Genomic DNA, 19,382 nt, shown 5'->3' with positions numbered 1-19,382 from the left:
TCAGCCACACAATGCTCTAAATTTGAGCAGCTTTCCAAAATGGGTAAGCTGAGCGACAACGTGTTGGGTTCTCGGAATAATAGTCGTCTTACAGAGCATCAGGGATCGTGTACCTATGACGTTTTGTGTTTCAATCACAGATCCATGCTATGTTATCTCTTCACAATCTAGATGATCACAACGGTGTGGTCCTACACCAAAACCGTATCAACACAGGCACATTTGAGGTATTGATATCGTCATCCCTTGCACATATACCATAACATTACACTAGAATACAATAGATTGTACAATTGCCATTATTTCCTTTGACTTTTCGAGAACCGTACACCAACATAAATCATACACATTCACACCAAAGTCTATCATGGCTCAGATCGACGCACAGCGAAAAAGTAGTTGCCCACCTTCTCACTTCCATTGACCTGTTTCCATCCAAATCCAGGGACATATATCACACCCTGAACCATTGGATGACTCCAACCTCGACCTGCAAGGAAGGCTCTTAGCTCCTCCTCATTGAGATATTTGTTCCAGTCGTGGGTTCCCTTGGGAACGATACCCAGAACATCCTCAGCCATGAAGTTGGTGGTGAACCAGCTCATCCAGGTGCGGGCAATCGTGCTCATGACAAGCCATCCTCCAGGCTTGACAAATGGGCGCACCTTGTCCAAGAAGGCGCCTGGAGCATCGATGTGCTCAATAACCTCGAATAGCGAGACGATATCATAGGCATCTTGTGGTGTCGCGGGTAGAGGTAGGTTCTCTATGGACGTCTGGCGGTACTCAAGCTTCGAGCGAAGACCGGGATCTTTGCGGGCATGCGCGCGTGCTATAGCAAGGACTTCCGGGGTCGGATCGATAGCAGTGACATGTCGTGTAGTCGGTAGACGGGCAGCGCTTTCAGCAAAGATTCCACCACCACAGCCAATGTCAAGGATTTTCAGGTCGCGAGTGGGAGCATCGGGGTCGTTGCGTTGACATTCGCGGATGAAATCATGGCGTAGAGGATTCATGAGATGAAGTAGTCGAGAGGAGCCATGAGGATCCCACCAGTCGGCGGCGAGAGCATTGAAGTGTGAGACCTCATCGGGGTTGACTGAGGAGAAGTTTTGCGACGAGCTGCTGGATGAGGATGTAGAGTGCCATCGAGGAGTAGGTGGCGTCGTGGTTCTAGCTGCGACGATGCGGTTTGCCGGCAATGAGATGGCCAATGATCGTCGACTTGATCGGGCGAGGTTGCGGAAGAGGGCACCCGCCGACCGGGACGGAGCCGCCATTGCTAGGAGCTTGGAGGAGAGATAAAGGTAGTCAAAGAGGTTGAATGGGTAAAGTGTGGATGGTGTGACAGTCAATGTTAGGCTGACAAAGCCACGGGCCAAGAAAAGATAAGATGCACTCGATGGACCCTGAAGATACCCAGATTCGAATTTAGAGGACACAATCGGACAGCTCCGCCATTGGTTCCACTACACTGTTGCTATTCTAGAATTTCTTCCGTCTCGTAGATTCTTTCGCTGACTGATGCTTCACAATTTCTTAGTACAAATATGGCCTTACAAAGCTTACATAATAGTCTTTCCACTTCTGACCAATCTTGATGAAGTGACTGCAGCCGATTTGTCCGAACAAGTAAAGACCCTTCTCGCATGGCCAACATCCCGTTGACATGTGAGCTCATCACAACGCCGATACAACGCGGTAAGAGAGTCAATAATTCCGAGGGTAAACTTGATCGGGAGTTGGATTTCACTCAGGGTTCAACTGACTTAGACCGGATAAGCCGGCCATAAGTTATCAGAGCCCGAGCGGGAAATTCACCGCGCGGTTATGATAAAGACCGGTTATCTACTCTGTAGATGGAGGGGCTTTTTCTTAGAAAAAGGGTTGAATCATGCGATACGAGAAACAATACTTGATCCAAATTCTTTGATAGTAGATATATGAAGGGCATTATCGTTCTTAATAATTTATTATTAATATCCAACTGCTTCTGCTTGCTAAATAATCACCGAATTGGCTTCCGTCAGTTGATCGATTCTCCAATAAAAAAAAGTTCCCCTCCTTCTTCAATTCCATCCCCCGCTGACGCTGCCGCTTCCGTCTCCGCCTCCGAACCCGCTCTCCTCGTGCGTCCCGTTCGCGACCGTCGCATTCGCAATTATTACAAGCCGAGGTCGAACAGCCAAGTCTTCTTCAACTTTAATCACTATTCTTGCTTCCAGGCTTTTGCGCTGCTCAATTGCTCCTCCACCACTTGTCATCCCACCTTCAAGATGCCTGCAACCATCCCACAAAACAAGTTTGACTCAATCCCCGACTCGATTGAGGCTTTCCGTAAGTGATTGATCTTGACTCCCGTAAATGTGTTGACAGCACTGATACGTCTTGCAACAGGAAATGGAGAGTTCCTCGTCGTTCTCGACGACCCCTCGCGCGAGAACGAAGCCGATCTGATCATCGCTGCTGAAGATATGACAACCGAGAAGATGGGCTTCCTCATCCGCCACTCTTCCGGCTACGTCTGCGCTCCTCTCTCTCCCGAACTCACCAAATCTCTCGATCTTCCTCAGATGGTCCCCAACAACCAGGATCCCCGAGGCACTGCCTACACTATCTCTGTCGACTCGGCCGATCCTTCTGTCACCACAGGAATCAGCGCTCGCGATCGTGCTCTCGCATGCCGAACCCTCGCCGACCCCAAAGCCCGCCCCGATAGCTTCCGTCGTCCCGGTCACGTCCTTCCTCTGCGATCTCGCCCTGGTGGCGTTCGACAGCGCCCAGGTCACACCGAGGCTGCCACTGAGTTCTGTCGCTTGGCCGGCAAGGCCCAGGCCGCGGCTATCTGCGAGATTATTGATGACGGCGAGGAGACCCCAGGCCAAGCTCTTGTTCAGAACCATGGCATGCTGCGAGGAGAGGACTGCATTACTTTCGCCCGCAAGTGGGGCTTGAAGGTCTGCACTATTGCTGACCTGGTGGCTTACGTTGAGAAGACTGAGGGAAAGCTCGAGTCCAATGGTGCTGAGGCTGATGGCAACTAAGCCGAATTTTGCATACGATTTCTATGTAAATTTGATTGGATATATGATGGTTAGGCAAGTGACAGGCTGTTCTACTTGTTTCATGTACACATGTACATGGTGGCTGATGGTTGACGAAGCGCAATGGTGGTTGCTTCATGTATTTCTTGCATATGTTTCTGGATTCCTAGGGTTATTTGGTATAGACTGGGTTTCATATGGCGTCCCGAAAAGTGTCGGTTGAAAAGAGAACGAAAAAAGATATCAAATATTGTACTCTTCTATCATGGAATGTAGTTTATGTGTACAGGCTGGCGATTCTTGATTTAGCTATGCAGATCTCACAATGTAAGTGTGACCAAACCCTTGTAATATGTGAGATCACTCGTGGATCTGGTCTAAAGTCAGACGCTTCTTTGTGACTTTACTTACATCCAACTTGATGACAGCTTACGTGAAGTACAGGCAAGCAGTCTCGGAAAGTCACGTTTCTGTATGGTCAATCATGCAACCAATGCTGTGAGGCAGCAAAAGGTTCATGGTTACATCCAGACCTCAGGGTATCAGAAAATTGACCGCTGGACGCCTAAGAGACGAAATTAGTAGGTCAGCTTATGCTACTTAGACAAGACTTCTAGGTTGTTTATTTTTGTATTCTAAGACACCAGCGATCTGAGAATCTGGTTCTCTCTGGCCGTAAGCACTGTCAAATATAGCATATGTCAAGTGTTTTGTATCCAGACGAAACCTCACTCTTAACTTCCCCACATACAATGATGTCTGGTCATAGTACATATGAAGGCGGCCAACCGTATTCTGACAATTGTGGGGATATAATTCAATACAATATATGGCTTGCGAGTAACCACCAGGTTTGACACTGGGCACAAGAATGCAGTCATCTAACCCAAATATACAAGAAGGCAATGCGCGCATCTACTTCCTTAGACGAGCCGACCTCCTTCGTCCTAGATCTGGCTGGTCTTCCTCTGCATCGGCCTCTTTCTTTATGGCGTCCCCATTGGCCTCCTTCTTGACAGCCTTCGCACGCTTCTTCTTTGGGGGTGAACCGTCTTCTTCTTTCACAACTGGTGACTTCTTTCTTGACTTTTTGGGGGGCTTTGCTTCGGCCTTACTTTCGAGGGGTTCTTCTTTGACTCCGGAAGCTGTATGGCCAGTCTTCTTCTGTATACCTGGAGCATAACAGCTCGTTCGCCCGCCAACTGTGATGAAAGCTAATTTGTCTCCGTTGGGCAGCTTAGTGGCAGCATCTTTGGATCCTTTACCCCATCTGTAATTAAAGAGCCAATGGTCCGGGAACTCGTCGGAGTCTCCTAGCTTGTCGACAGCTGTTTGGCAGACGTAACGTATCATCTTAAACAGAGTGCTGATTTGCTCATCGTTGAACTGATCGCAGTACTGTTCAGGGTGGAGTTTGGCTTGGTACAGTGTCTCGTCTGCAACCCAGTTCCCGATACCACTGATCATTGTTTGATCCAGCAAAAGGGCTTTGATAGGGACGTGACGGGCTCTCATTTTGGTGTGCAAATATTCCTCGGTGAACCGATCAACGTCAACCACTGGATCTGGACCATTCTCGACAAGGGGTGAGTGCTGTCGTATCTCATCTCCTGGGCAGTCGATGAGTCGCACACGACCAAACCTGCGCGAATCTGTGAAAGCAGCTTCAACTCCAGGAGAACCCTCGGTCTTGAACTGAAACTTCCAGAACCTTGGTGGCCATTGCTCATGCTCGCCCTCCTTCATCTTCTTGTAATAGTTGGTGTATGCTGTCTGTTCATCCTTGATATGCATCCAACCTGGCTTGATTAGTAAATGATCGATGATTCCGTAGCTTGATCCCATTACCTGTCATTCCAAAATGCATTACTAGATGCGGAGGCTTTTCGAGGGTTATCCTATTTTTGGCTATAAGTCGAGTTCCATGTCCATAGGGTAGCTACTGAAGTCTTACCAGAAGTATTTACCCTGACTTCCAACAGATATAATCTAATATGGATCAATACTTTGCAAAATACCGATAGGAGTATATGTTTTACCTTCTTTCCCTTCAGGGCAGCTTCAACCTCCTCGCCACTTGTCCCAACTTTACCAAACACATTCTTGTCATCTATTGCTGAAGCGGATATGATGCGTTTCCCCACAACGTGAAGTCGTAAGAAGTGGACAATGCGTGCAACTGTTTGAATCTTAGCAAGAGACATGTTATTCACAAATGTTAAGTCACGAACAGACCTTCTGCAATTTCAGGCATTTTGGCACACGTTCAAAGATCGATATATGGTAGCGAATGCAGTAAAGGAGAATACATTGCGTCAGAGACTCTCGGCTGGCCTGGAAGCCTGGCGCGTCCTTGGGGCGTCTGTTACAGACGCGATATCACGTGATGTTAAGTGATCTGAAGGGAAGCAAAGTGTAAAGTTAAGACCAGCCTCTCGCTATCCTAATTCACCATGGTTACCGGCCTGTACGTAAGACGATCTCGATAACTCCACCATAAACCTTGCGATTCATGACGGACAATTTCATTTTCAGGTGAAAAGATCCATATTTGACTGAGTTTTCTCGAGGTGGACCGTCGTTGCTCGTCGCCGAACATCTTTCTGCTCCGGAACCAAAGCCCGGCAGCGGAAGAATGAGTACCCGCACACCCCACATAGAAACTTTCGTCCGAGCTTTTCCTCTACAAAAACTTTTACTTCTCCAAGTTCTTTTCTATCTTTACCAACAACATAAAAACAATCAACAATCAAAAGCAGAGGTACGTTTTGTAAACGCAGCATTTTGTGCTGCTATGCCCTTTCTTCCTGATGACACACCGAAACCGCAAACTAGAGTCTTTGACCTAAATGGAATGAAACCTCTTTTTCGCACGTCAGTCTGAAAGACTACGATCACGCACTGTTTCCAGTATTTTGCAAGTTGAACACGCGCTGACCATTCAATCAATAGCTCTCTCATCACCAAGCGGTGGATCATTGCGACGATGCTCAAGCTTTTCCCCTCACTCAGCATGGGTTGAAATGGTACGTTCACAGTCGTCGCGCTTGCGACCTGCTCTCCCCGTCTCACATGATGATCAATTTCTTTTACAATATACGCTGGAAATTACCGGCTGAGTTATTCTTTGACGATATAAAATGGCTATTTCTGATCGAGACTCATTCTTCACTATTGTTGTTCTTCATAAAGTAGCTCGCGCTAACAACAACGAAAGATTTTAGTCACCAGCAAGGTATGCGATTTCACACACCTCGACCTCGCTCTCGACCTTTCCTGATGAAACGGCACTGGGCTCCGAATCATATCCCATGAGTACGAAAAGCCACTTTGCGGCAGGCCTAGAAAACCTCGCCCACTGACTTGTCACGCTCTACCTTCATTATGCTGGATGTCGTTGAGCCACTGGGGCTAACCTACCTCGAGTGCCAGTGTTCTATCACTTTAACCTGTGTTCCCAACCATGCCCGGATTCGTTTCCAAATTGTACGTATTGAGTTGTATTTCTTTTACCAACACCACCTCGCTTTCCTGATGAACATCAGATGACGAGTCTTATCCGAGTTTTCGATGCAGACACCATATTTACTACCATTCATGCATTTCCTGAATCGCGAATATCATGCACATTCTTTATTTGCAAGCCTTTGATAGCTTGTGCTAACCAATTATCAGGTAGATCAAACGTGAGTAGCCAACTGGCCCCAGCATTTGCATTCCACATCATCTCTATGATGATCCAAAATGAAAACGACAAGCATATGTCCGAGCTCACGCTACGACGATAACTCATTTATCGACTGATCGAGATGCTTCACGTCACGTCAATGCAGTCTTTTCAACGACAGCGGCTGACATTTCGAAAGCATACTCAGCCATACTCCCACTTTTAATCCAAACAACAGGATCTTTGGCAACAAGGTTAGTAACTTCATTATCCTCTCATCTCTTCCATCTTATATGATGTTACAATATCACGACGGTCAACGTAGCCATATGCTTTGACGATAACGCCTGTGACAAGGCACTTTACCCTGAAATCCCTCCCTCCTCCATTTTTCTTCTTTGCCAATGACGTAAAGAAAAGGTCACTAACATGACTTCAAAGGTTTTCCCCAACCACTTGCCATAGTATTGGGATCGGTCGTATGTATGCGGTTTAGCAACGCGGCTGCGATTTCAACAATCTTGTCAAGTGACAAGGTAGCATGCCCTGTCAAGTCAACCCTTCGGTTGATTTGAAGGCATCCATCCTGGGTCTGCATCCCAACAATGATAATCTTGCAGATACCAGAAAGGTAAGTGATAACAATATCGAATAATATTCCATATAAAATAATATAACGTATTTCTACTCTGTACATGAGACCGTCGAGTTGACACTTGATCGTTTGCCTGAGACCCTTTTTGAAAATTGTGAAACGAGTGTGATCTAGTAAAACATAATCTTGAACCAAGTCCTGTCCCATTCTAAGAGATTGATAGATGGTAGACGTTTGCGTCCCTGCTGTTGGTCACCTACATACTCAGCCTCGAGCCATGTTCTGATAGTTGGCCATATGGTTGATCATACTGTCTGTTCCTCTATGACTTCTTTCGATTGAAATGTCGGGAGCTCGCAACCCTGTCCGAAACTCTGCGTCCCGAGGATACAGCGTTGTCTCAGGCACATACCGCGGTACCGTGTCTTGCAAAGATGTTGGACAATACCCCTGTGGAGGGCTTGCGCGGTACGAGGGTCGCGCTCCTCGATGAGCAGGCCAGCCTGCAGAATCGGGATAAGCCTGGACAGGTACAGTTCTGCGGGCTCCCGTTAACGCAATGATTTGGAGGACTTGGAAGGGGAAGACACTCACGGCGGCAACATTCCATCAGCAACGCTCGAGTTGCGGAACGAGTTAGTTACCAAGCTCTCATAAAGCGGCTCCCGGCCATTGCTCTCAATTTTGATCTGCGGATCGTCCTGAGCTTGAACATGGTCATAGAAGTAGGCCGTGTACGCTTGAGGCTGCTTCAGAACAGGCAATGACTTCTGTTCAGAGGAGCGTCGGCTCATCGAGCTGGAGGATGATGCTGGCGAGCTGCGTTCTCCCTCTCCTGGCACGTCTGATGGAGAGTGTGGTGGGGAGAGTGGGAGGTTTTTGCTGAGGGGTTGACGACGACGCCTGTCACGCTTCTTGCAGTTATACTTGCCAATTTGCCATTTGTCAAAGTGTTGTCGATAAGATCGAATTCTGTATTAATAGTTAGCAGAGAAATAACATATTCGACGTGGGACCTTACGATGCATGAAAGTTGTATTGATCCCTCATGATGTTGCGTGTGTCCTCGAGTGTCCTCCCTTCGTCGATATACAACTTGGTGATAACCTCACGGTGCTCGTTCCAGGGTTTTGCCATCATCTTGAATAGCTTTTTCAGTGTTTAATCTGGACTTGGGAGTGTTGGATAGATACTGTTGCGGTGATGATGCCTCTTGCTCTTAGCCCGGGACAATCAGGGTTTCAGCAACAGCGAATATCTCAACGATCATTGAGGTAAATCAACAAAACAAAGATTAGCCTCTTTGTTCTGAGTAGATGTTTTCAGAATTAGCGTGTGCTTTTTGTATGTAAGTTCCCAATCCCAATCGTATTGAGATATTGAGATATTGGGATTGAAGCTGGAGGTTATGGTTATGATAGAAGTACTGTAAACCTTCCCAAGAAAAACGAAAAGCACAAACTATACCATAAAGAAGAGCTGAAAAAGTCTATCACATATGAGGGGAGCCAATGACTCTACCACTCTTGACACATTCTTGTCGCTGACCGGAGCCTCGTTTGGTACTTAGATGCGGTCACTTTTTCGCAGAGCCTCGTTTTTTGACTGTGGTGTTAGAGAGGCGTAGAGGCAATCGCAGCAAGGCATACAATAAGTTTTATAGAGAGAGACTACATATGATGTTTCTCTCTGCGTTGGCAGGTTCAAAATAGGGCGAACTTGTGCAAGATACCTCGACTTTTCAGTCCAGGTCTGTTCCTGTCCATAGGAAATAAGTAAGTAACATTTGCATTCATAGACACACCGAGATTTCATTGTGACACATTATTCTGGAAGGATGCGACCTTGAATTCGCCCGGCGTGGTAGGCAGGATATGTTTGGGTGGGTGTAGTGTCTAAGGCAGTTTATATTCAGCCTCATGTGTCTCGCCCAGGTCATCACATCGCATCCATCACATCATATCACTCCGTCAAGACCACTATACTAGAATGCAAGTATATCATTACTACAATAGTGAACAAATACATATATGCACAGTAAAATCATGCTGTTTATATCCCTGAACAGACAAGTCATCAGCACTTCTCAAAACCGCAACTCCCATTCCCTTTACCCCAGAGCCTGATAGACAACCCCTGCATCTGATCGATCGCCTTGGCTAACCACACCAAAACGTGCCTATTTTCACACATTGCACTCGCCCTGTTTTACTTGAAGAACCAACCAGATCTAAAGCTCCCTTACTGTGCTAGGCATAATGTGCGATTTCCGATATTCGAAACGGTTGCCATCCCAGGACATTGGCTATGTCAGCCTGGTTGAAACGAGTCGAGAAGTCTTCGATACGTCGTCATGTTCGCCTCACTTTTGATTCTGCACTTTATATAGTTTTGTTGATCGAGCATTATCGAGTAGTTTTGCACATCCACTTGTTCATTTCAGACTGTTGATGGAATTCCCTCGCAGTTCATTGTTGCGCAATATCGTGGAGACTGTCCCTGTAAGCCACATTCGTTGTCTACTACCCATAGAAGGCAATGGAGTACTCAGCTCTATTGATGACAAGGCAAAAATGCCCTCATCCCTGTACACAACACACTACGATATGCTGTCTTGTGGTTTGATAATGTCGCACTTGTATCTTGATATAGAAGAGGTATCATCTTCAGTTCCAGCAGACATGTGATGGCCTTCCTGTCGAGTGTCAAAAGTCTCGATACATTGACTGCCGTGGGCGATTACTTGTACGTCGAAGAACAACACCCCAAGATAACATGTATTTTTTTTTATACCACAGATACTGTATCTTCACGATAGAGATTCAACAGTTGTACATGCATGTACGGATAAAATGTATAATTTATTGTAGGTAACTTATGTAGGTCAACCTTGTAACAATGCAGCCATCGTAAACACATCCACATTAACCTGTTCTCTTCCACTCAAGTAAAGATAAGCATCGTGACCAATGCAACAGCATATACGCCTGAAAATCAAGGCGAAAGACCACATGCTATCGTTTTCATCCAACTCTTTCTCAAACCACCCAAAGCCACATTGATAGCACCGCTACCAAAGTGTTAAAGGTTGCTATCGCAAGCCTTACTTTGAGTGATAACCAAATTAAAGACAAGAAAAGACACTTGTTGCCTGTGTGTGCAGGACTGGGTATAGAAAACTCCGTCCATTCAAAACAGTTTCGCCAGCATACACACGGAATGGCTGTCACTCTTCGACAGCCTCATTTCGGTCGTCTAGGCAGCGGTCTCTTTTTTCTCAGCTGGCGCAACGGGTGCTGCTACGGGTGCTGCTGCAGGAGCCTCTCCACCTACAACGCCGGCCTCTTGACCACCTTGCTCATTGACAGGGCTAATGGGAGACTGAACCTTGGAGTCGAGAGGGTCGGCGGTGACCTGAGGGTTGGGAGATGTGGGCGCAGAACCGGCAGGGCTGGACCCAGTGCTAAGGGGAGCCGTGGCCTTGCCGCACTCTGAGAGAACCTGGAACCACTTCTGGGCGTCAGCAGCTGTGTGCGCCTTGAAGTTGAGCTCAGTAGAGCCCGTAAGCTTGCTGCTCATGGTCTTGGACTTGTCCTTGCCCTTGACACTGAACTTCTCACCCTGAACGGTTCCGATGACGGCATCGCCAAGGTAAATGGAGAGCTCAGGCTTGGGGTCCACTCGGTTGTTATCCGAGTCCTTGAACTCATGAAGGTACTTGGAGGGCGTGACCACGTAGTAGCCAGTTGAGTATCCCCAAGACAGCTTGTTACGCGACTTGCGCTCCAGAGAACCCTCAATCAGAGCCCTGGTTGCGGGGTGGTTCATGTTGGGGAACTGGATGGCGTCGACAGAACGCGCTGGCTCGTTGGGGTCAACGAGACGGTCACCGCTGCGAGCGTTGAAAGCGTTCCATTCAAAGTCAGGAGCGACGCGTTGGATGACCGAAAGCTGGTCGTTGTACAGGGCTCGTGTCTTGTCGGCCTGACCACCGGCAAGCTGGGTGAAAGCCTCCATAGCTTGCTGAATAACCTCGATGATGTGAGCCTCAAAGGCGTGGAAGTTGTTCTGAACAGCGATCAGGTCATTTCGGTGGTTATTCTCAGCAATGACCTGACTGTTGAGACGGTGCAGGACACCACGGTACACAACGTAAGGGTCATCGTGACTGTTAAGATGGCCACCAGCCGAGTCGAAAGAGGCAGAGTGTTGGCCGAGCAGCTCGATCTGCTTCTGGGTGGTGTTGCGGGCCTTCTCGACCTCCTTGGCTCCCTTTTCAGCGCCATGGGCGAGTTCCTTGGCCTTGTGCTTGATTTCCTTATGCAGGCGCTCGAGGACGGGGAGGACGGAGCCCTTGATGCTCTTTTCGGTCTCGATGTTGGTGTTGATAAGGGATTGGGTGTTGGAGCGCATATTCTCAAAGAAGCCAGCCATGCCGCCGAGGCTTTGGTCGAAGTGGTGACCCTCCTTCAGGGGGCTATTGATAGCCTGTTGAACATTGTTAGTATATGTCGCACTGGCGCAAAGTGATGCTATCGTCGGGATCATCGTACCTTGAGCGCCTTCTCGTACTCCTTGGCGTGGTGGCCGTGGATTCTCTCCATAGCCTTCATGTATTCCTCGATATAACCAACAGCATGCTTCCATGCCTGGAGTCGCTCGGCGAGCAAGCCGGCGGTCTATTCACAGAATTGTCAGTCCATGTCTTTTGCAAAAGTAGCCGCCTTGACGAAAGCGCATCGCGCGCAGGGAGGTGTCGCGCTGGAGTGACATACGCTTGAAGGATCAACTTCAGGGATAGCATCGTCGCTTGCGGTGCTGAAACCAGTAGTAGCCCTTGAGGGAAGGTTGGATGTTGTAGGTGAGGCCATGGCGATATTATCTGTCGGTGTTGGTGTTGCGTTTGTAAAGGGGTGGTGAGTGATAATGATAGACAGTCAGGATTGTAACGTAGTTAATAGCTTTGAGATTAGATTTAAGCTGTCCAAGCTTGGCAGACAGGGTCAGGGAGGTGCGAAGAGGGGTATCACGGTTCGGTTCAGGTGTTCAAGGGTTCTGAAGCTTCTTTCCTGCAGGGGTTGTTCAGTGGGTTTATATAAGTTGATGAGAACAGGATTGAACAAGTATTTGTATTAGTAGCTTGTGACCTGTTGAGGCATGTAATTGATTTAATAGCTCAACTAAGTTAGTGTTGACGTCGTAGATAGAGGATCGCCAGGAGAGAGCCTAAATGACGTCGATCCTTTTATTTTGTGAGGGGTTGTTGAGACACCAAAGACCTGAAAGTCCCGGCGCTAGGCCTGCCTACATTTACTCAAGTCGGTGAGGATTTGTAGTATGCACGAGGCCTCTTTGGCAAGACTAGACTAATTGAAATAGATCGGTTGTGTCCCTTGAAACTATATTGCACTATCACAATCTCAGACGGTCGATCATGATTGTGCTTGTACGTTCTGTATACCTTCAACTCAACAGGTTCCAGATTCAGCTCTACAAGGATATTCCCTCGATCCGTACTTGAACGGAAATAAACAAATCGTATTGCGACACCCAACCTTGAGAGTGACAACTGTCACAAACATAATTCGTTGAAACTATCATCAACTTCAACAATAACCCATCACCAGACCCTGCCTGACATCTATGATAATGACGTCAACCACCCTCGAACTGTAGCGCGTAGTACAAACTAAACTTTGGGCTTGGTCCCTTGAATTTGTCGTACCAACGCTTAAAACTAACACAGGCTTGGCATAGTAAAATCTGTGCATCTCAAAGCTTGGCTGCCTGAATAACCTTCCTTGGCTTTGAGATATTCTCTCTTACAAAAAAGCATATGCTAAACTAGACCATGACGCAGTCTGCGGCATTGAATATTAATCAGAAATACCTATTACTCTTCATCATAAACAGTAGCGTTAACTGCCAACAGTACAGACATCCGTCAACATTCAGGGAATTACACGCCACCACCATCAATCAGATCGCCACGATATAGCACTGTACCCACAGATAACAAGCTTTTTCGTAACGGATGTCACCGAGTGCCGAAGAATTTCGTTCAGCAAGTTGCCACTGTATACTCTACCGTTAACGCCCCTTGTGTCATTCGACAAGTCGAACAGCAGAGGTACATCAGCTTCTAAAATGCCATATTTCTTCATGGTATAGTTATCTATGTGCACGACAATTCACGGTCTAAAGATTTTGTGTGCAATGCGGCTCATCTTTGTAGTTGAACATATCTGGTTCTTCATATTCCTCTTCCTATCATCATGCTTTAGGGGTATTAATTATACAAATGTCTTCCTTTCATCCATCGTCTTCCCTGCGCTTTGTTCTGTTCATAACTATCGCGCTGGAATCTTCGAGTCAAATAGCTCGCCATCAGAGATACGCCATGTCTATAGTTCCCATAATACATTTCCAAATAAAAACAAATATACCAACGCCGTCCAGGTCTCTTGACCTATTGTTCATACCCATAAATATTTGACACATAATTGAGTGTTTCTCCGACCTGAGAAATATCCAGGCACTTGTTTAGAAAACCTGGTTACGGTTCTGTGACCTTCGATATGATGCAAGGTCATCAGTGTAAGCACGTCCACCAGAGATCCAGCTGGCTGGGCGTGAGATATGTTGAGTGTGATCCTCACCGTCCTGATCCTCCGAGATTGTGCCCAGAGGATCCGGTGTGAGGTCAGTTGCAGGCGGTGTTCGAGGAGCGCTAAGCGCTGTTTGATAATCAGGCAAAAGTAAATCGCCAGTGCCAGCGCGCGAGCGGGCTGGGGTCTTGACAGCTGTCTGGTAACTGGGAACCTTGCTCAGTTCAGCCAAATCAGTGGCGTCGAGGTCAATATGTTCTGCCGAGTGCCGTGATGAATCTTCAGAGCTGTTCGTCCTGGTGAGCGCGGCAGTCGCGGGCTCCGATCGCGGAGCTTGGTACTGGGGTGCTGAAGTTGGGGACATGAACCCTGGTGAGCCTGCTGAGTGCAATGATGTATACGAAGATGTTCGCTGAGAGGGATCTAGTGAGACATTGGCCAGTCGGGATGACAGTGCTGCCGGTGCAACAGGTCGACTGTGTGCGAGTGCTGCAAGGTTTTCGTTCGAGCCAGCTCGCGACTGTGCGTAGAAAGGACTGCTGACACCTGATTGGAACCCAGGCGTCTGGAAACCGCTGACATCGACATTTTCGTATAGCTGGTCAAGGACATGCTCGCCATATCCGGGAGGGGCAATAGTGGAAAGTTCTCGCTCGTTGTTGGGTGTGGTAGGTGACTGGTCGACCAGGTTACCCTCTTCATCAAGGGGCATGTTGGGAGAGATAAAGATGGATACTGGTAGTGTTGCTCTAAGCTGAAGGATATGTTAGTAAATCCGATGATACAACTCTTAGATAAGAACTTACCTCGGAAATGTGGCCGTCAGGGTTGCAGAGAGCAACGGTCAACTTAATTTTGTGTCGAACCTTGATGCCGTGATGGTTCAAGTCTTGAATGCACTGGCGCAATCTCTTGGGAAGGTTAAGCTTCTTGGTCAACGCCCAGCCTTCTTGGCCAGTGTCCTCGATCATGTCTTGCCAATGCTCTTCCCTCGACGCTGCAAACTTCCACAGTGCTACCTCGCGTTCTGTTCGGTGTTCCCTTGTGCTGTGACCAGAAGAAGATCCTTGAACGTAGCACTCACGGACCTCCATTAATCTTGCTGTGATATCTCCCAATTCGAGACCCTTGAGAAGAGGTGTAAATCGCATCTCCATCGTGACTAACCCTCCAAAGACCACAGCCTTTTGAGGAATAATAATTGAGTAATCAACCTTGTTGGGCCAGATGTTCTCCACGCTCATGGCGTGCAGAAATTCTAAGGCACCGGGTTCTAGTGTTCGGATTATTCGGAGGTGCTTGTTTGCGTGTAGATCATATGCCAGCTTTCCGCGTCCGACAGTCGCCCTCAGTCTATAGGTAATGGATGCCTCGGGAATTCCCTCGACACTTTCAGCCATGTTGCCTGGGAGCATGTACTCGAAAGGCCATTCGTAGTTGCCGGCGGGGAGTGTCATGCTTTTACCGTGTGTGCCAATAAAAGGCGCCCATCGGTGCTCGAGGATCGTCGTCGTCTTGTCAACCTTTTGTCCCGAAACGCCCGGAGCGGTTCCTCTAGGGTCGGCCCAGCTGTTACATGTTAGTTACTGGTTCGAAGAAGGTGTTGGCTTACAGGTATGGATTTTCAAAACTTACACATGGCGTAGAGTTCCAACGAGTCTCAGTCGGACGTCCTCAATCTTGAGTGATGACTGAAGACACAAAACTAATGTGCCCTTGAGAATTTGTCCAGAGGATTCATGGTCGCTTCCTCGGAAAACGATAAAATCGCTGTCCAAGCTGCATAACAAGTTCAGTCAGTATTCGATTCTAATTTGGCTGTGGTGGTGAGTATGTACGTACCGAATGTCAAAAAGACTATAAGAGTTTCGCCCCGTCACTGAGGCGAAGGGTTTAAAAGACGGCATAGCGACGATGTTTGTCGTATAAGTGGTTGTGGTTTGCTGCAAAGCAGCAAAGTGTAAAGGGTTCAAAATGAATTGGTTGCGAAACTGCCGAGAAAGGGAACTAGAAGGGACGAGAGAATAAATTGGAGGAGATGGAACGCTTTTATTTAGATTCACGACCAAGTCAAGTGCATGAGTGACGAGTTGCAGCAGCCCAAGCCACTCACGAGTCGACGGGACGTTGTGGATACGGTACAGCCTCTAGAAAACTTGAGTGGGGCTACGAGATCAGGAAAAGCCAAAACCTACGAGGATCAGGTTAAGCAAGGATAGGAAAATGGAACTTCCATGCAATGGGAGGCGAGGGTCGATAGCGCAAAGCAGAGCAGATCAAGCGGCGCGGCGTCTGGTGGAGTCAGGATTGCGACAAAAGTAGAAAAGAGGGTCTTGTTCTGATAAGACGCCCACCGTGTCAGTCTCACTAAAGATTTGACATCCAAACGTAGCAGGGGAGAGAGAGAAAAAAGTTGCGAACAACTAGGATAAGTTTAGAGAGGCGGCAGGCGAGGGTAGCGGAAAAGACCAAGGTCAAACAGGGTCTCGATTGGAGGCGGTAATGGACTTTCCTTTAATAGTGGTGTGGACCACGACGATGCTTCCAGATGCGTATGACAAGAAACATGGAGAATAGGAACGGGACGTCAAAGAGAGCAAACCGAAGCGGTTTGCATGACATCTGATGCTCGCATCTGGCTTTGATCATGACCAGCCAAACAGTCTACGCCATTGGCACAACAGTCATGTCAGTCAATCAGTTCAGTGATATCATCCCTGTATTGCCCAAGTTTAGGGCATGATCCAGTCCCGTTTAGGTAGTGATAAGTGATTGCAGGGGTCTTTCTGCCCTGTTGAAGAAGTTCAGTCAGGTCAGTCTTGTGCACAACAGTTCCCGTTGCAAAAGCCGGGCATACGGTCATGGTATTATGGCGCAATCGACGCAGGAAAGGCATTGGCTGCGACAGCAACAACAGGTCGAGATAGGACAGCCTTGCATCTAGCTGCAAGTCTCATGTATTATGTATCGCGTGTATCGTACGTGCCCGGGAGGTTGCGAATGGTACATCAAATGGAAGTCGGATGATGACGGGCCGGCAGTCGAAACAGATATTTACGGCGAAAACTGTGAAATTGCCTTGTATCCGTACACAGGTTGAAACGGATCAAGGAACAGTAGTGCAATCTGTTGCTACAGATAAGAGGGCCTTGTTGCGCGTAAATTACATATCTCGGCCGTTTTGTCTTGTTAGCGAGAGTCGACGTGTTTTAGGCCGAAGCACGCAAGAGACTGTGCTACTGGCTTGGCTGATGAGTGATTGATATTGATCAAGGCCATGTCATGTTGCGCGCGCAAGGGTCGGTGGGGCGGAGGCGCCGGCCGACGCATTGAGGCTGGTTCGCTGTTGCATGAGTCGGGACGATTCGTGGCATCGAAGCCAGATCGAAGCTTTTGCCCTGCAGTTTCAAACGCTGTACCGAGCGACTGTGCTTCTACCGCCGAAACGCCGAGAAAAGGTACATAAACAAGGTACCACAACACCAAGTTTGCATTTTGGAGTTATCGGGACGACAAACAGGAATGACTTTACAAATGTAGCTAATGGACGATGATGACGAAGAGATGCTTTTGAGTGTTGGTCTGGGTAAGATGATGATAAAAACCTTTTAACCTTTTGTGCATACCTTAATGATGAAAGAGGTATCATGGAAAGTACTTACAGCCACAATCACATTCACAGCCACAACGATTGCTTCCAACGTTCCTGCATTCTGAACCATCATTGATCATGGCTTCATCGATAAGCTCTCGAGAGCAAGAACGGACTTTAAATGGCGACCTACGGAAATCATGGAGAATCAGGTCCGGAAGGTATTAAACTTGGTTCTGACTCAATTTCAAAAGATCTCACATTCTTGCGGCTCCACCATTTTAGTCTAGTCTTTTGGTTCTTTCCCAATCCAGTGCAACATGCCAGGCACGTTGTTGTTGCGCACGGCCATAACACGGACTTTCTCTTCGAATATTCGCTATCGTTTCGCTGCTTATCGGGAGATGGGGCTATTGGCTCGACTAACTGTAGCCAAGAATTGTTCATCGATTTTCTCAAGCTATTAGAGTATACATTTGTGCTACTGTTCAACACATCTTCTGTGTCCCCTCCATTGTGTCTGATCATCATATGATTCTTGTACACGGCGGGTGCAGAATATGGGGGTTTCAGCGTTGGGGGCCACGAGACTATTGCTGCAGCACATGCAGGATTCACCTGAGGTATATCTTTAATCGGGAAAAGCGAGTCCGGATCAGTTGGCCCTGGCCTAGAATCTCACTGAGATTGATACTCGTCTGACGGTATCGAGTGGGGGTCACTGATGTCTAGAACTCGGTCATCAGGATTTTGCCAGCAAAGGCAGAAACCAGGTTCTACCTTTAGCCGGTCAGACCATGGCTACATGTTCTAGGATTGTTTCCCCGCGACAATCCTTCAAACATTTTCAATATCCTCGGTTCGGGACTGGCAGCAAACACAGTCTCGTCTGCTGTGCCTATACCAATAGCCGTGCCTCTCAAACAGACGGTCTGGCCAGGCTCCATTCTACCTCCCTTACAACTCACGACAACCCAGTCGTACGTAAACCGGCCCCTTCTATTTGACTCGTCTCCATCAAACAAGCACCCGTCACCGGCAACTAGGATGGCACCGTGCCGTAACAAAGCACCGAGAGAGCACAGAGAAAAACATAGCTTAAGAGAGGTTCCACCATTCATGAACCTGATTGCTTATTAGGCGCCACCGCTTCATGATACAATTTTCCTCTGCCCTAACAGAACTCGGTTCTTTGTACATATGTGGCGGTGCCATGTCTGGACAGCCTCAATTTCCGACTACTACATATACCTAGGTACTTACTCTTTGAAGAAATTGGCCGGCGATACACCATCTCTACACCGACATATACGAAGAAACGTTCTAAAAGGGATCCGGGTCGCCATGTATCCGTATACGTACGACGTTTCCTGAAATTACAACTGTGAGACAATCTTTACTCGCTTAACTACTTCAAACTTGACTAGAAACAAACGAATCCACTGATCTTTTTGTTGAGGGCTTTCATTCTCGAAAACCGGGCCGTTCGATCGGAAACTTAGTCACCAGGACCCATTATTGACAGTCAGCCCTGTGTGATACAATCGCCTACTATCAAAGCACGAAATTTGGAGCATGTTCTTGGTTGGTTGGTTGAGGCTTTTAGCCAGTTGAAAGTCCTTGACGCTAAAAACACGATTGATACAATCTCAGTGCCAAATACTCGAAGACAATTCTCCGACACTCGTGGTTCACTTACAAGATCCGACTACATCATGGTATCATGATTGCAAAAGTTAGCCCCGGCGATTTGTTTACTTTCTGTCAAACGTGTAAAGCAGAAGACTTCATGATACATGCTCATCGTAGTTCGCGATTATCATGCACAATGTTTATATCTGTTTTATTCGCCAACGGCGCCTCCATCTCTTTGTTC

The 19,382-nt window shown here is 47.6% G+C and overlaps 6 protein-coding genes across 6 annotated transcripts; 1 reads left to right on the top strand and 5 right to left on the bottom strand.

The window, feature by feature from the left end:
• Positions 1–268: 268 nt before the first annotated feature.
• EDB82DRAFT_133566 (S-adenosyl-L-methionine-dependent methyltransferase) lies at positions 269–1,380 on the bottom strand. The gene has a single exon (XM_025733431.2). The coding sequence runs from the start codon at positions 1,278–1,280 to the stop codon at positions 366–368; it is 915 nt and encodes a 304-aa protein (XP_025584338.1). The 5' UTR covers positions 1,281–1,380; the 3' UTR covers positions 269–365.
• Positions 1,381–1,531: 151 nt separating this feature from the next.
• Positions 1,532–3,453, top strand: EDB82DRAFT_495499 (DHBP synthase RibB-like alpha/beta domain-containing protein). The gene is made up of 2 exons (XM_025733430.2): positions 1,532–2,337; positions 2,398–3,453. The coding sequence occupies exons 1-2, from the start codon at positions 1,944–1,946 to the stop codon at positions 3,042–3,044; spliced, it is 1,041 nt and encodes a 346-aa protein (XP_025584337.1). The 5' UTR covers positions 1,532–1,943; the 3' UTR covers positions 3,045–3,453.
• A 117-nt stretch (positions 3,454–3,570) lies between these two features.
• Positions 3,571–5,619, bottom strand: EDB82DRAFT_495496 (Formamidopyrimidine-DNA glycosylase N-terminal domain-containing protein). The gene is made up of 5 exons (XM_025733429.2): positions 5,280–5,619; positions 5,084–5,223; positions 4,999–5,033; positions 4,893–4,942; positions 3,571–4,843 (listed from the first exon to the last, which is right to left on the bottom strand). The coding sequence occupies exons 1-5, from the start codon at positions 5,296–5,298 to the stop codon at positions 3,960–3,962; spliced, it is 1,128 nt and encodes a 375-aa protein (XP_025584336.1). The 5' UTR covers positions 5,299–5,619; the 3' UTR covers positions 3,571–3,959.
• A 2,085-nt stretch (positions 5,620–7,704) lies between these two features.
• Positions 7,705–8,606, bottom strand: EDB82DRAFT_133493 (Clr5 domain-containing protein). The gene is made up of 3 exons (XM_065607041.1): positions 8,500–8,606; positions 8,328–8,446; positions 7,705–8,278 (listed from the first exon to the last, which is right to left on the bottom strand). The coding sequence occupies exons 2-3, from the start codon at positions 8,444–8,446 to the stop codon at positions 7,897–7,899; spliced, it is 501 nt and encodes a 166-aa protein (XP_065464552.1). The 5' UTR covers positions 8,500–8,606; the 3' UTR covers positions 7,705–7,896.
• A 1,540-nt stretch (positions 8,607–10,146) lies between these two features.
• Positions 10,147–12,104, bottom strand: EDB82DRAFT_495477 (uncharacterized protein). Its single transcript, XM_065608512.1, has one exon. It carries the CDS (start codon positions 11,951–11,953, stop codon positions 10,562–10,564), a length of 1,392 nt encoding a protein of 463 aa, XP_065464551.1. The 5' UTR covers positions 11,954–12,104; the 3' UTR covers positions 10,147–10,561.
• Positions 12,105–13,849: 1,745 nt separating this feature from the next.
• EDB82DRAFT_523279 (uncharacterized protein) lies at positions 13,850–15,821 on the bottom strand (the record flags this gene model as incomplete). Its single annotated transcript, XM_025733426.1, has 4 exons — positions 13,850–14,668; positions 14,721–15,483; positions 15,550–15,693; positions 15,757–15,821. 4 exons carry the CDS (start codon positions 15,819–15,821, stop codon positions 13,850–13,852), a joined length of 1,791 nt encoding a protein of 596 aa, XP_025584333.1.
• Between the last annotated feature and the right edge of the window lie 3,561 nt (positions 15,822–19,382).

The sequence above is a fragment of the Fusarium venenatum genome (genome assembly GCF_020744135.1).
Source record: "Fusarium venenatum strain MPI-CAGE-CH-0201 chromosome Unknown EDB82scaffold_2, whole genome shotgun sequence".
NCBI classification, from domain to species: domain Eukaryota; kingdom Fungi; phylum Ascomycota; class Sordariomycetes; order Hypocreales; family Nectriaceae; genus Fusarium; species Fusarium venenatum.
Note: the sequence above shows the minus strand (reverse complement) of the source record. Positions and strands in the feature narration are given on the sequence as shown.

What these genes read in the sequence shown, in the direction of transcription:
- EDB82DRAFT_133566 (XM_025733431.2), bottom strand. Translation starts at nt 1,280, where the DNA reads ATGGCGGCTCCGTCCCGGTCGGCGGGTGCCCTCTTCCGCAACCTCGCC.
- EDB82DRAFT_495499 (XM_025733430.2), top strand. Translation starts at nt 1,944, where the DNA reads ATGAAGGGCATTATCGTTCTTAATAATTTATTATTAATATCCAACTGC. An exon ending in CGACTCGATTGAGGCTTTCC is followed by an intron (nt 2,338 to 2,397) that starts GTAAGTGATTGA and finishes GTCTTGCAACAG; the next exon opens with GAAATGGAGAGTTCCTCGTC.
- EDB82DRAFT_495496 (XM_025733429.2), bottom strand. An exon ending in CTGCCCTGAAGGGAAAGAAG is followed by an intron (nt 5,034 to 5,083) that starts GTAAAACATATA and finishes GATCCATATTAG; the next exon opens with ATTATATCTGTTGGAAGTCA. An exon ending in AGTCAGGGTAAATACTTCTG is followed by an intron (nt 4,943 to 4,998) that starts GTAAGACTTCAG and finishes AGCCAAAAATAG; the next exon opens with GATAACCCTCGAAAAGCCTC.
- EDB82DRAFT_133493 (XM_065607041.1), bottom strand. Translation starts at nt 8,446, where the DNA reads ATGATGGCAAAACCCTGGAACGAGCACCGTGAGGTTATCACCAAGTTG. An exon ending in CAATACAACTTTCATGCATC is followed by an intron (nt 8,279 to 8,327) that starts GTAAGGTCCCAC and finishes CTATTAATACAG; the next exon opens with AATTCGATCTTATCGACAAC.
- EDB82DRAFT_495477 (XM_065608512.1), bottom strand. Translation starts at nt 11,953, where the DNA reads ATGGAAGCATGCTGTTGGTTATATCGAGGAATACATGAAGGCTATGGA.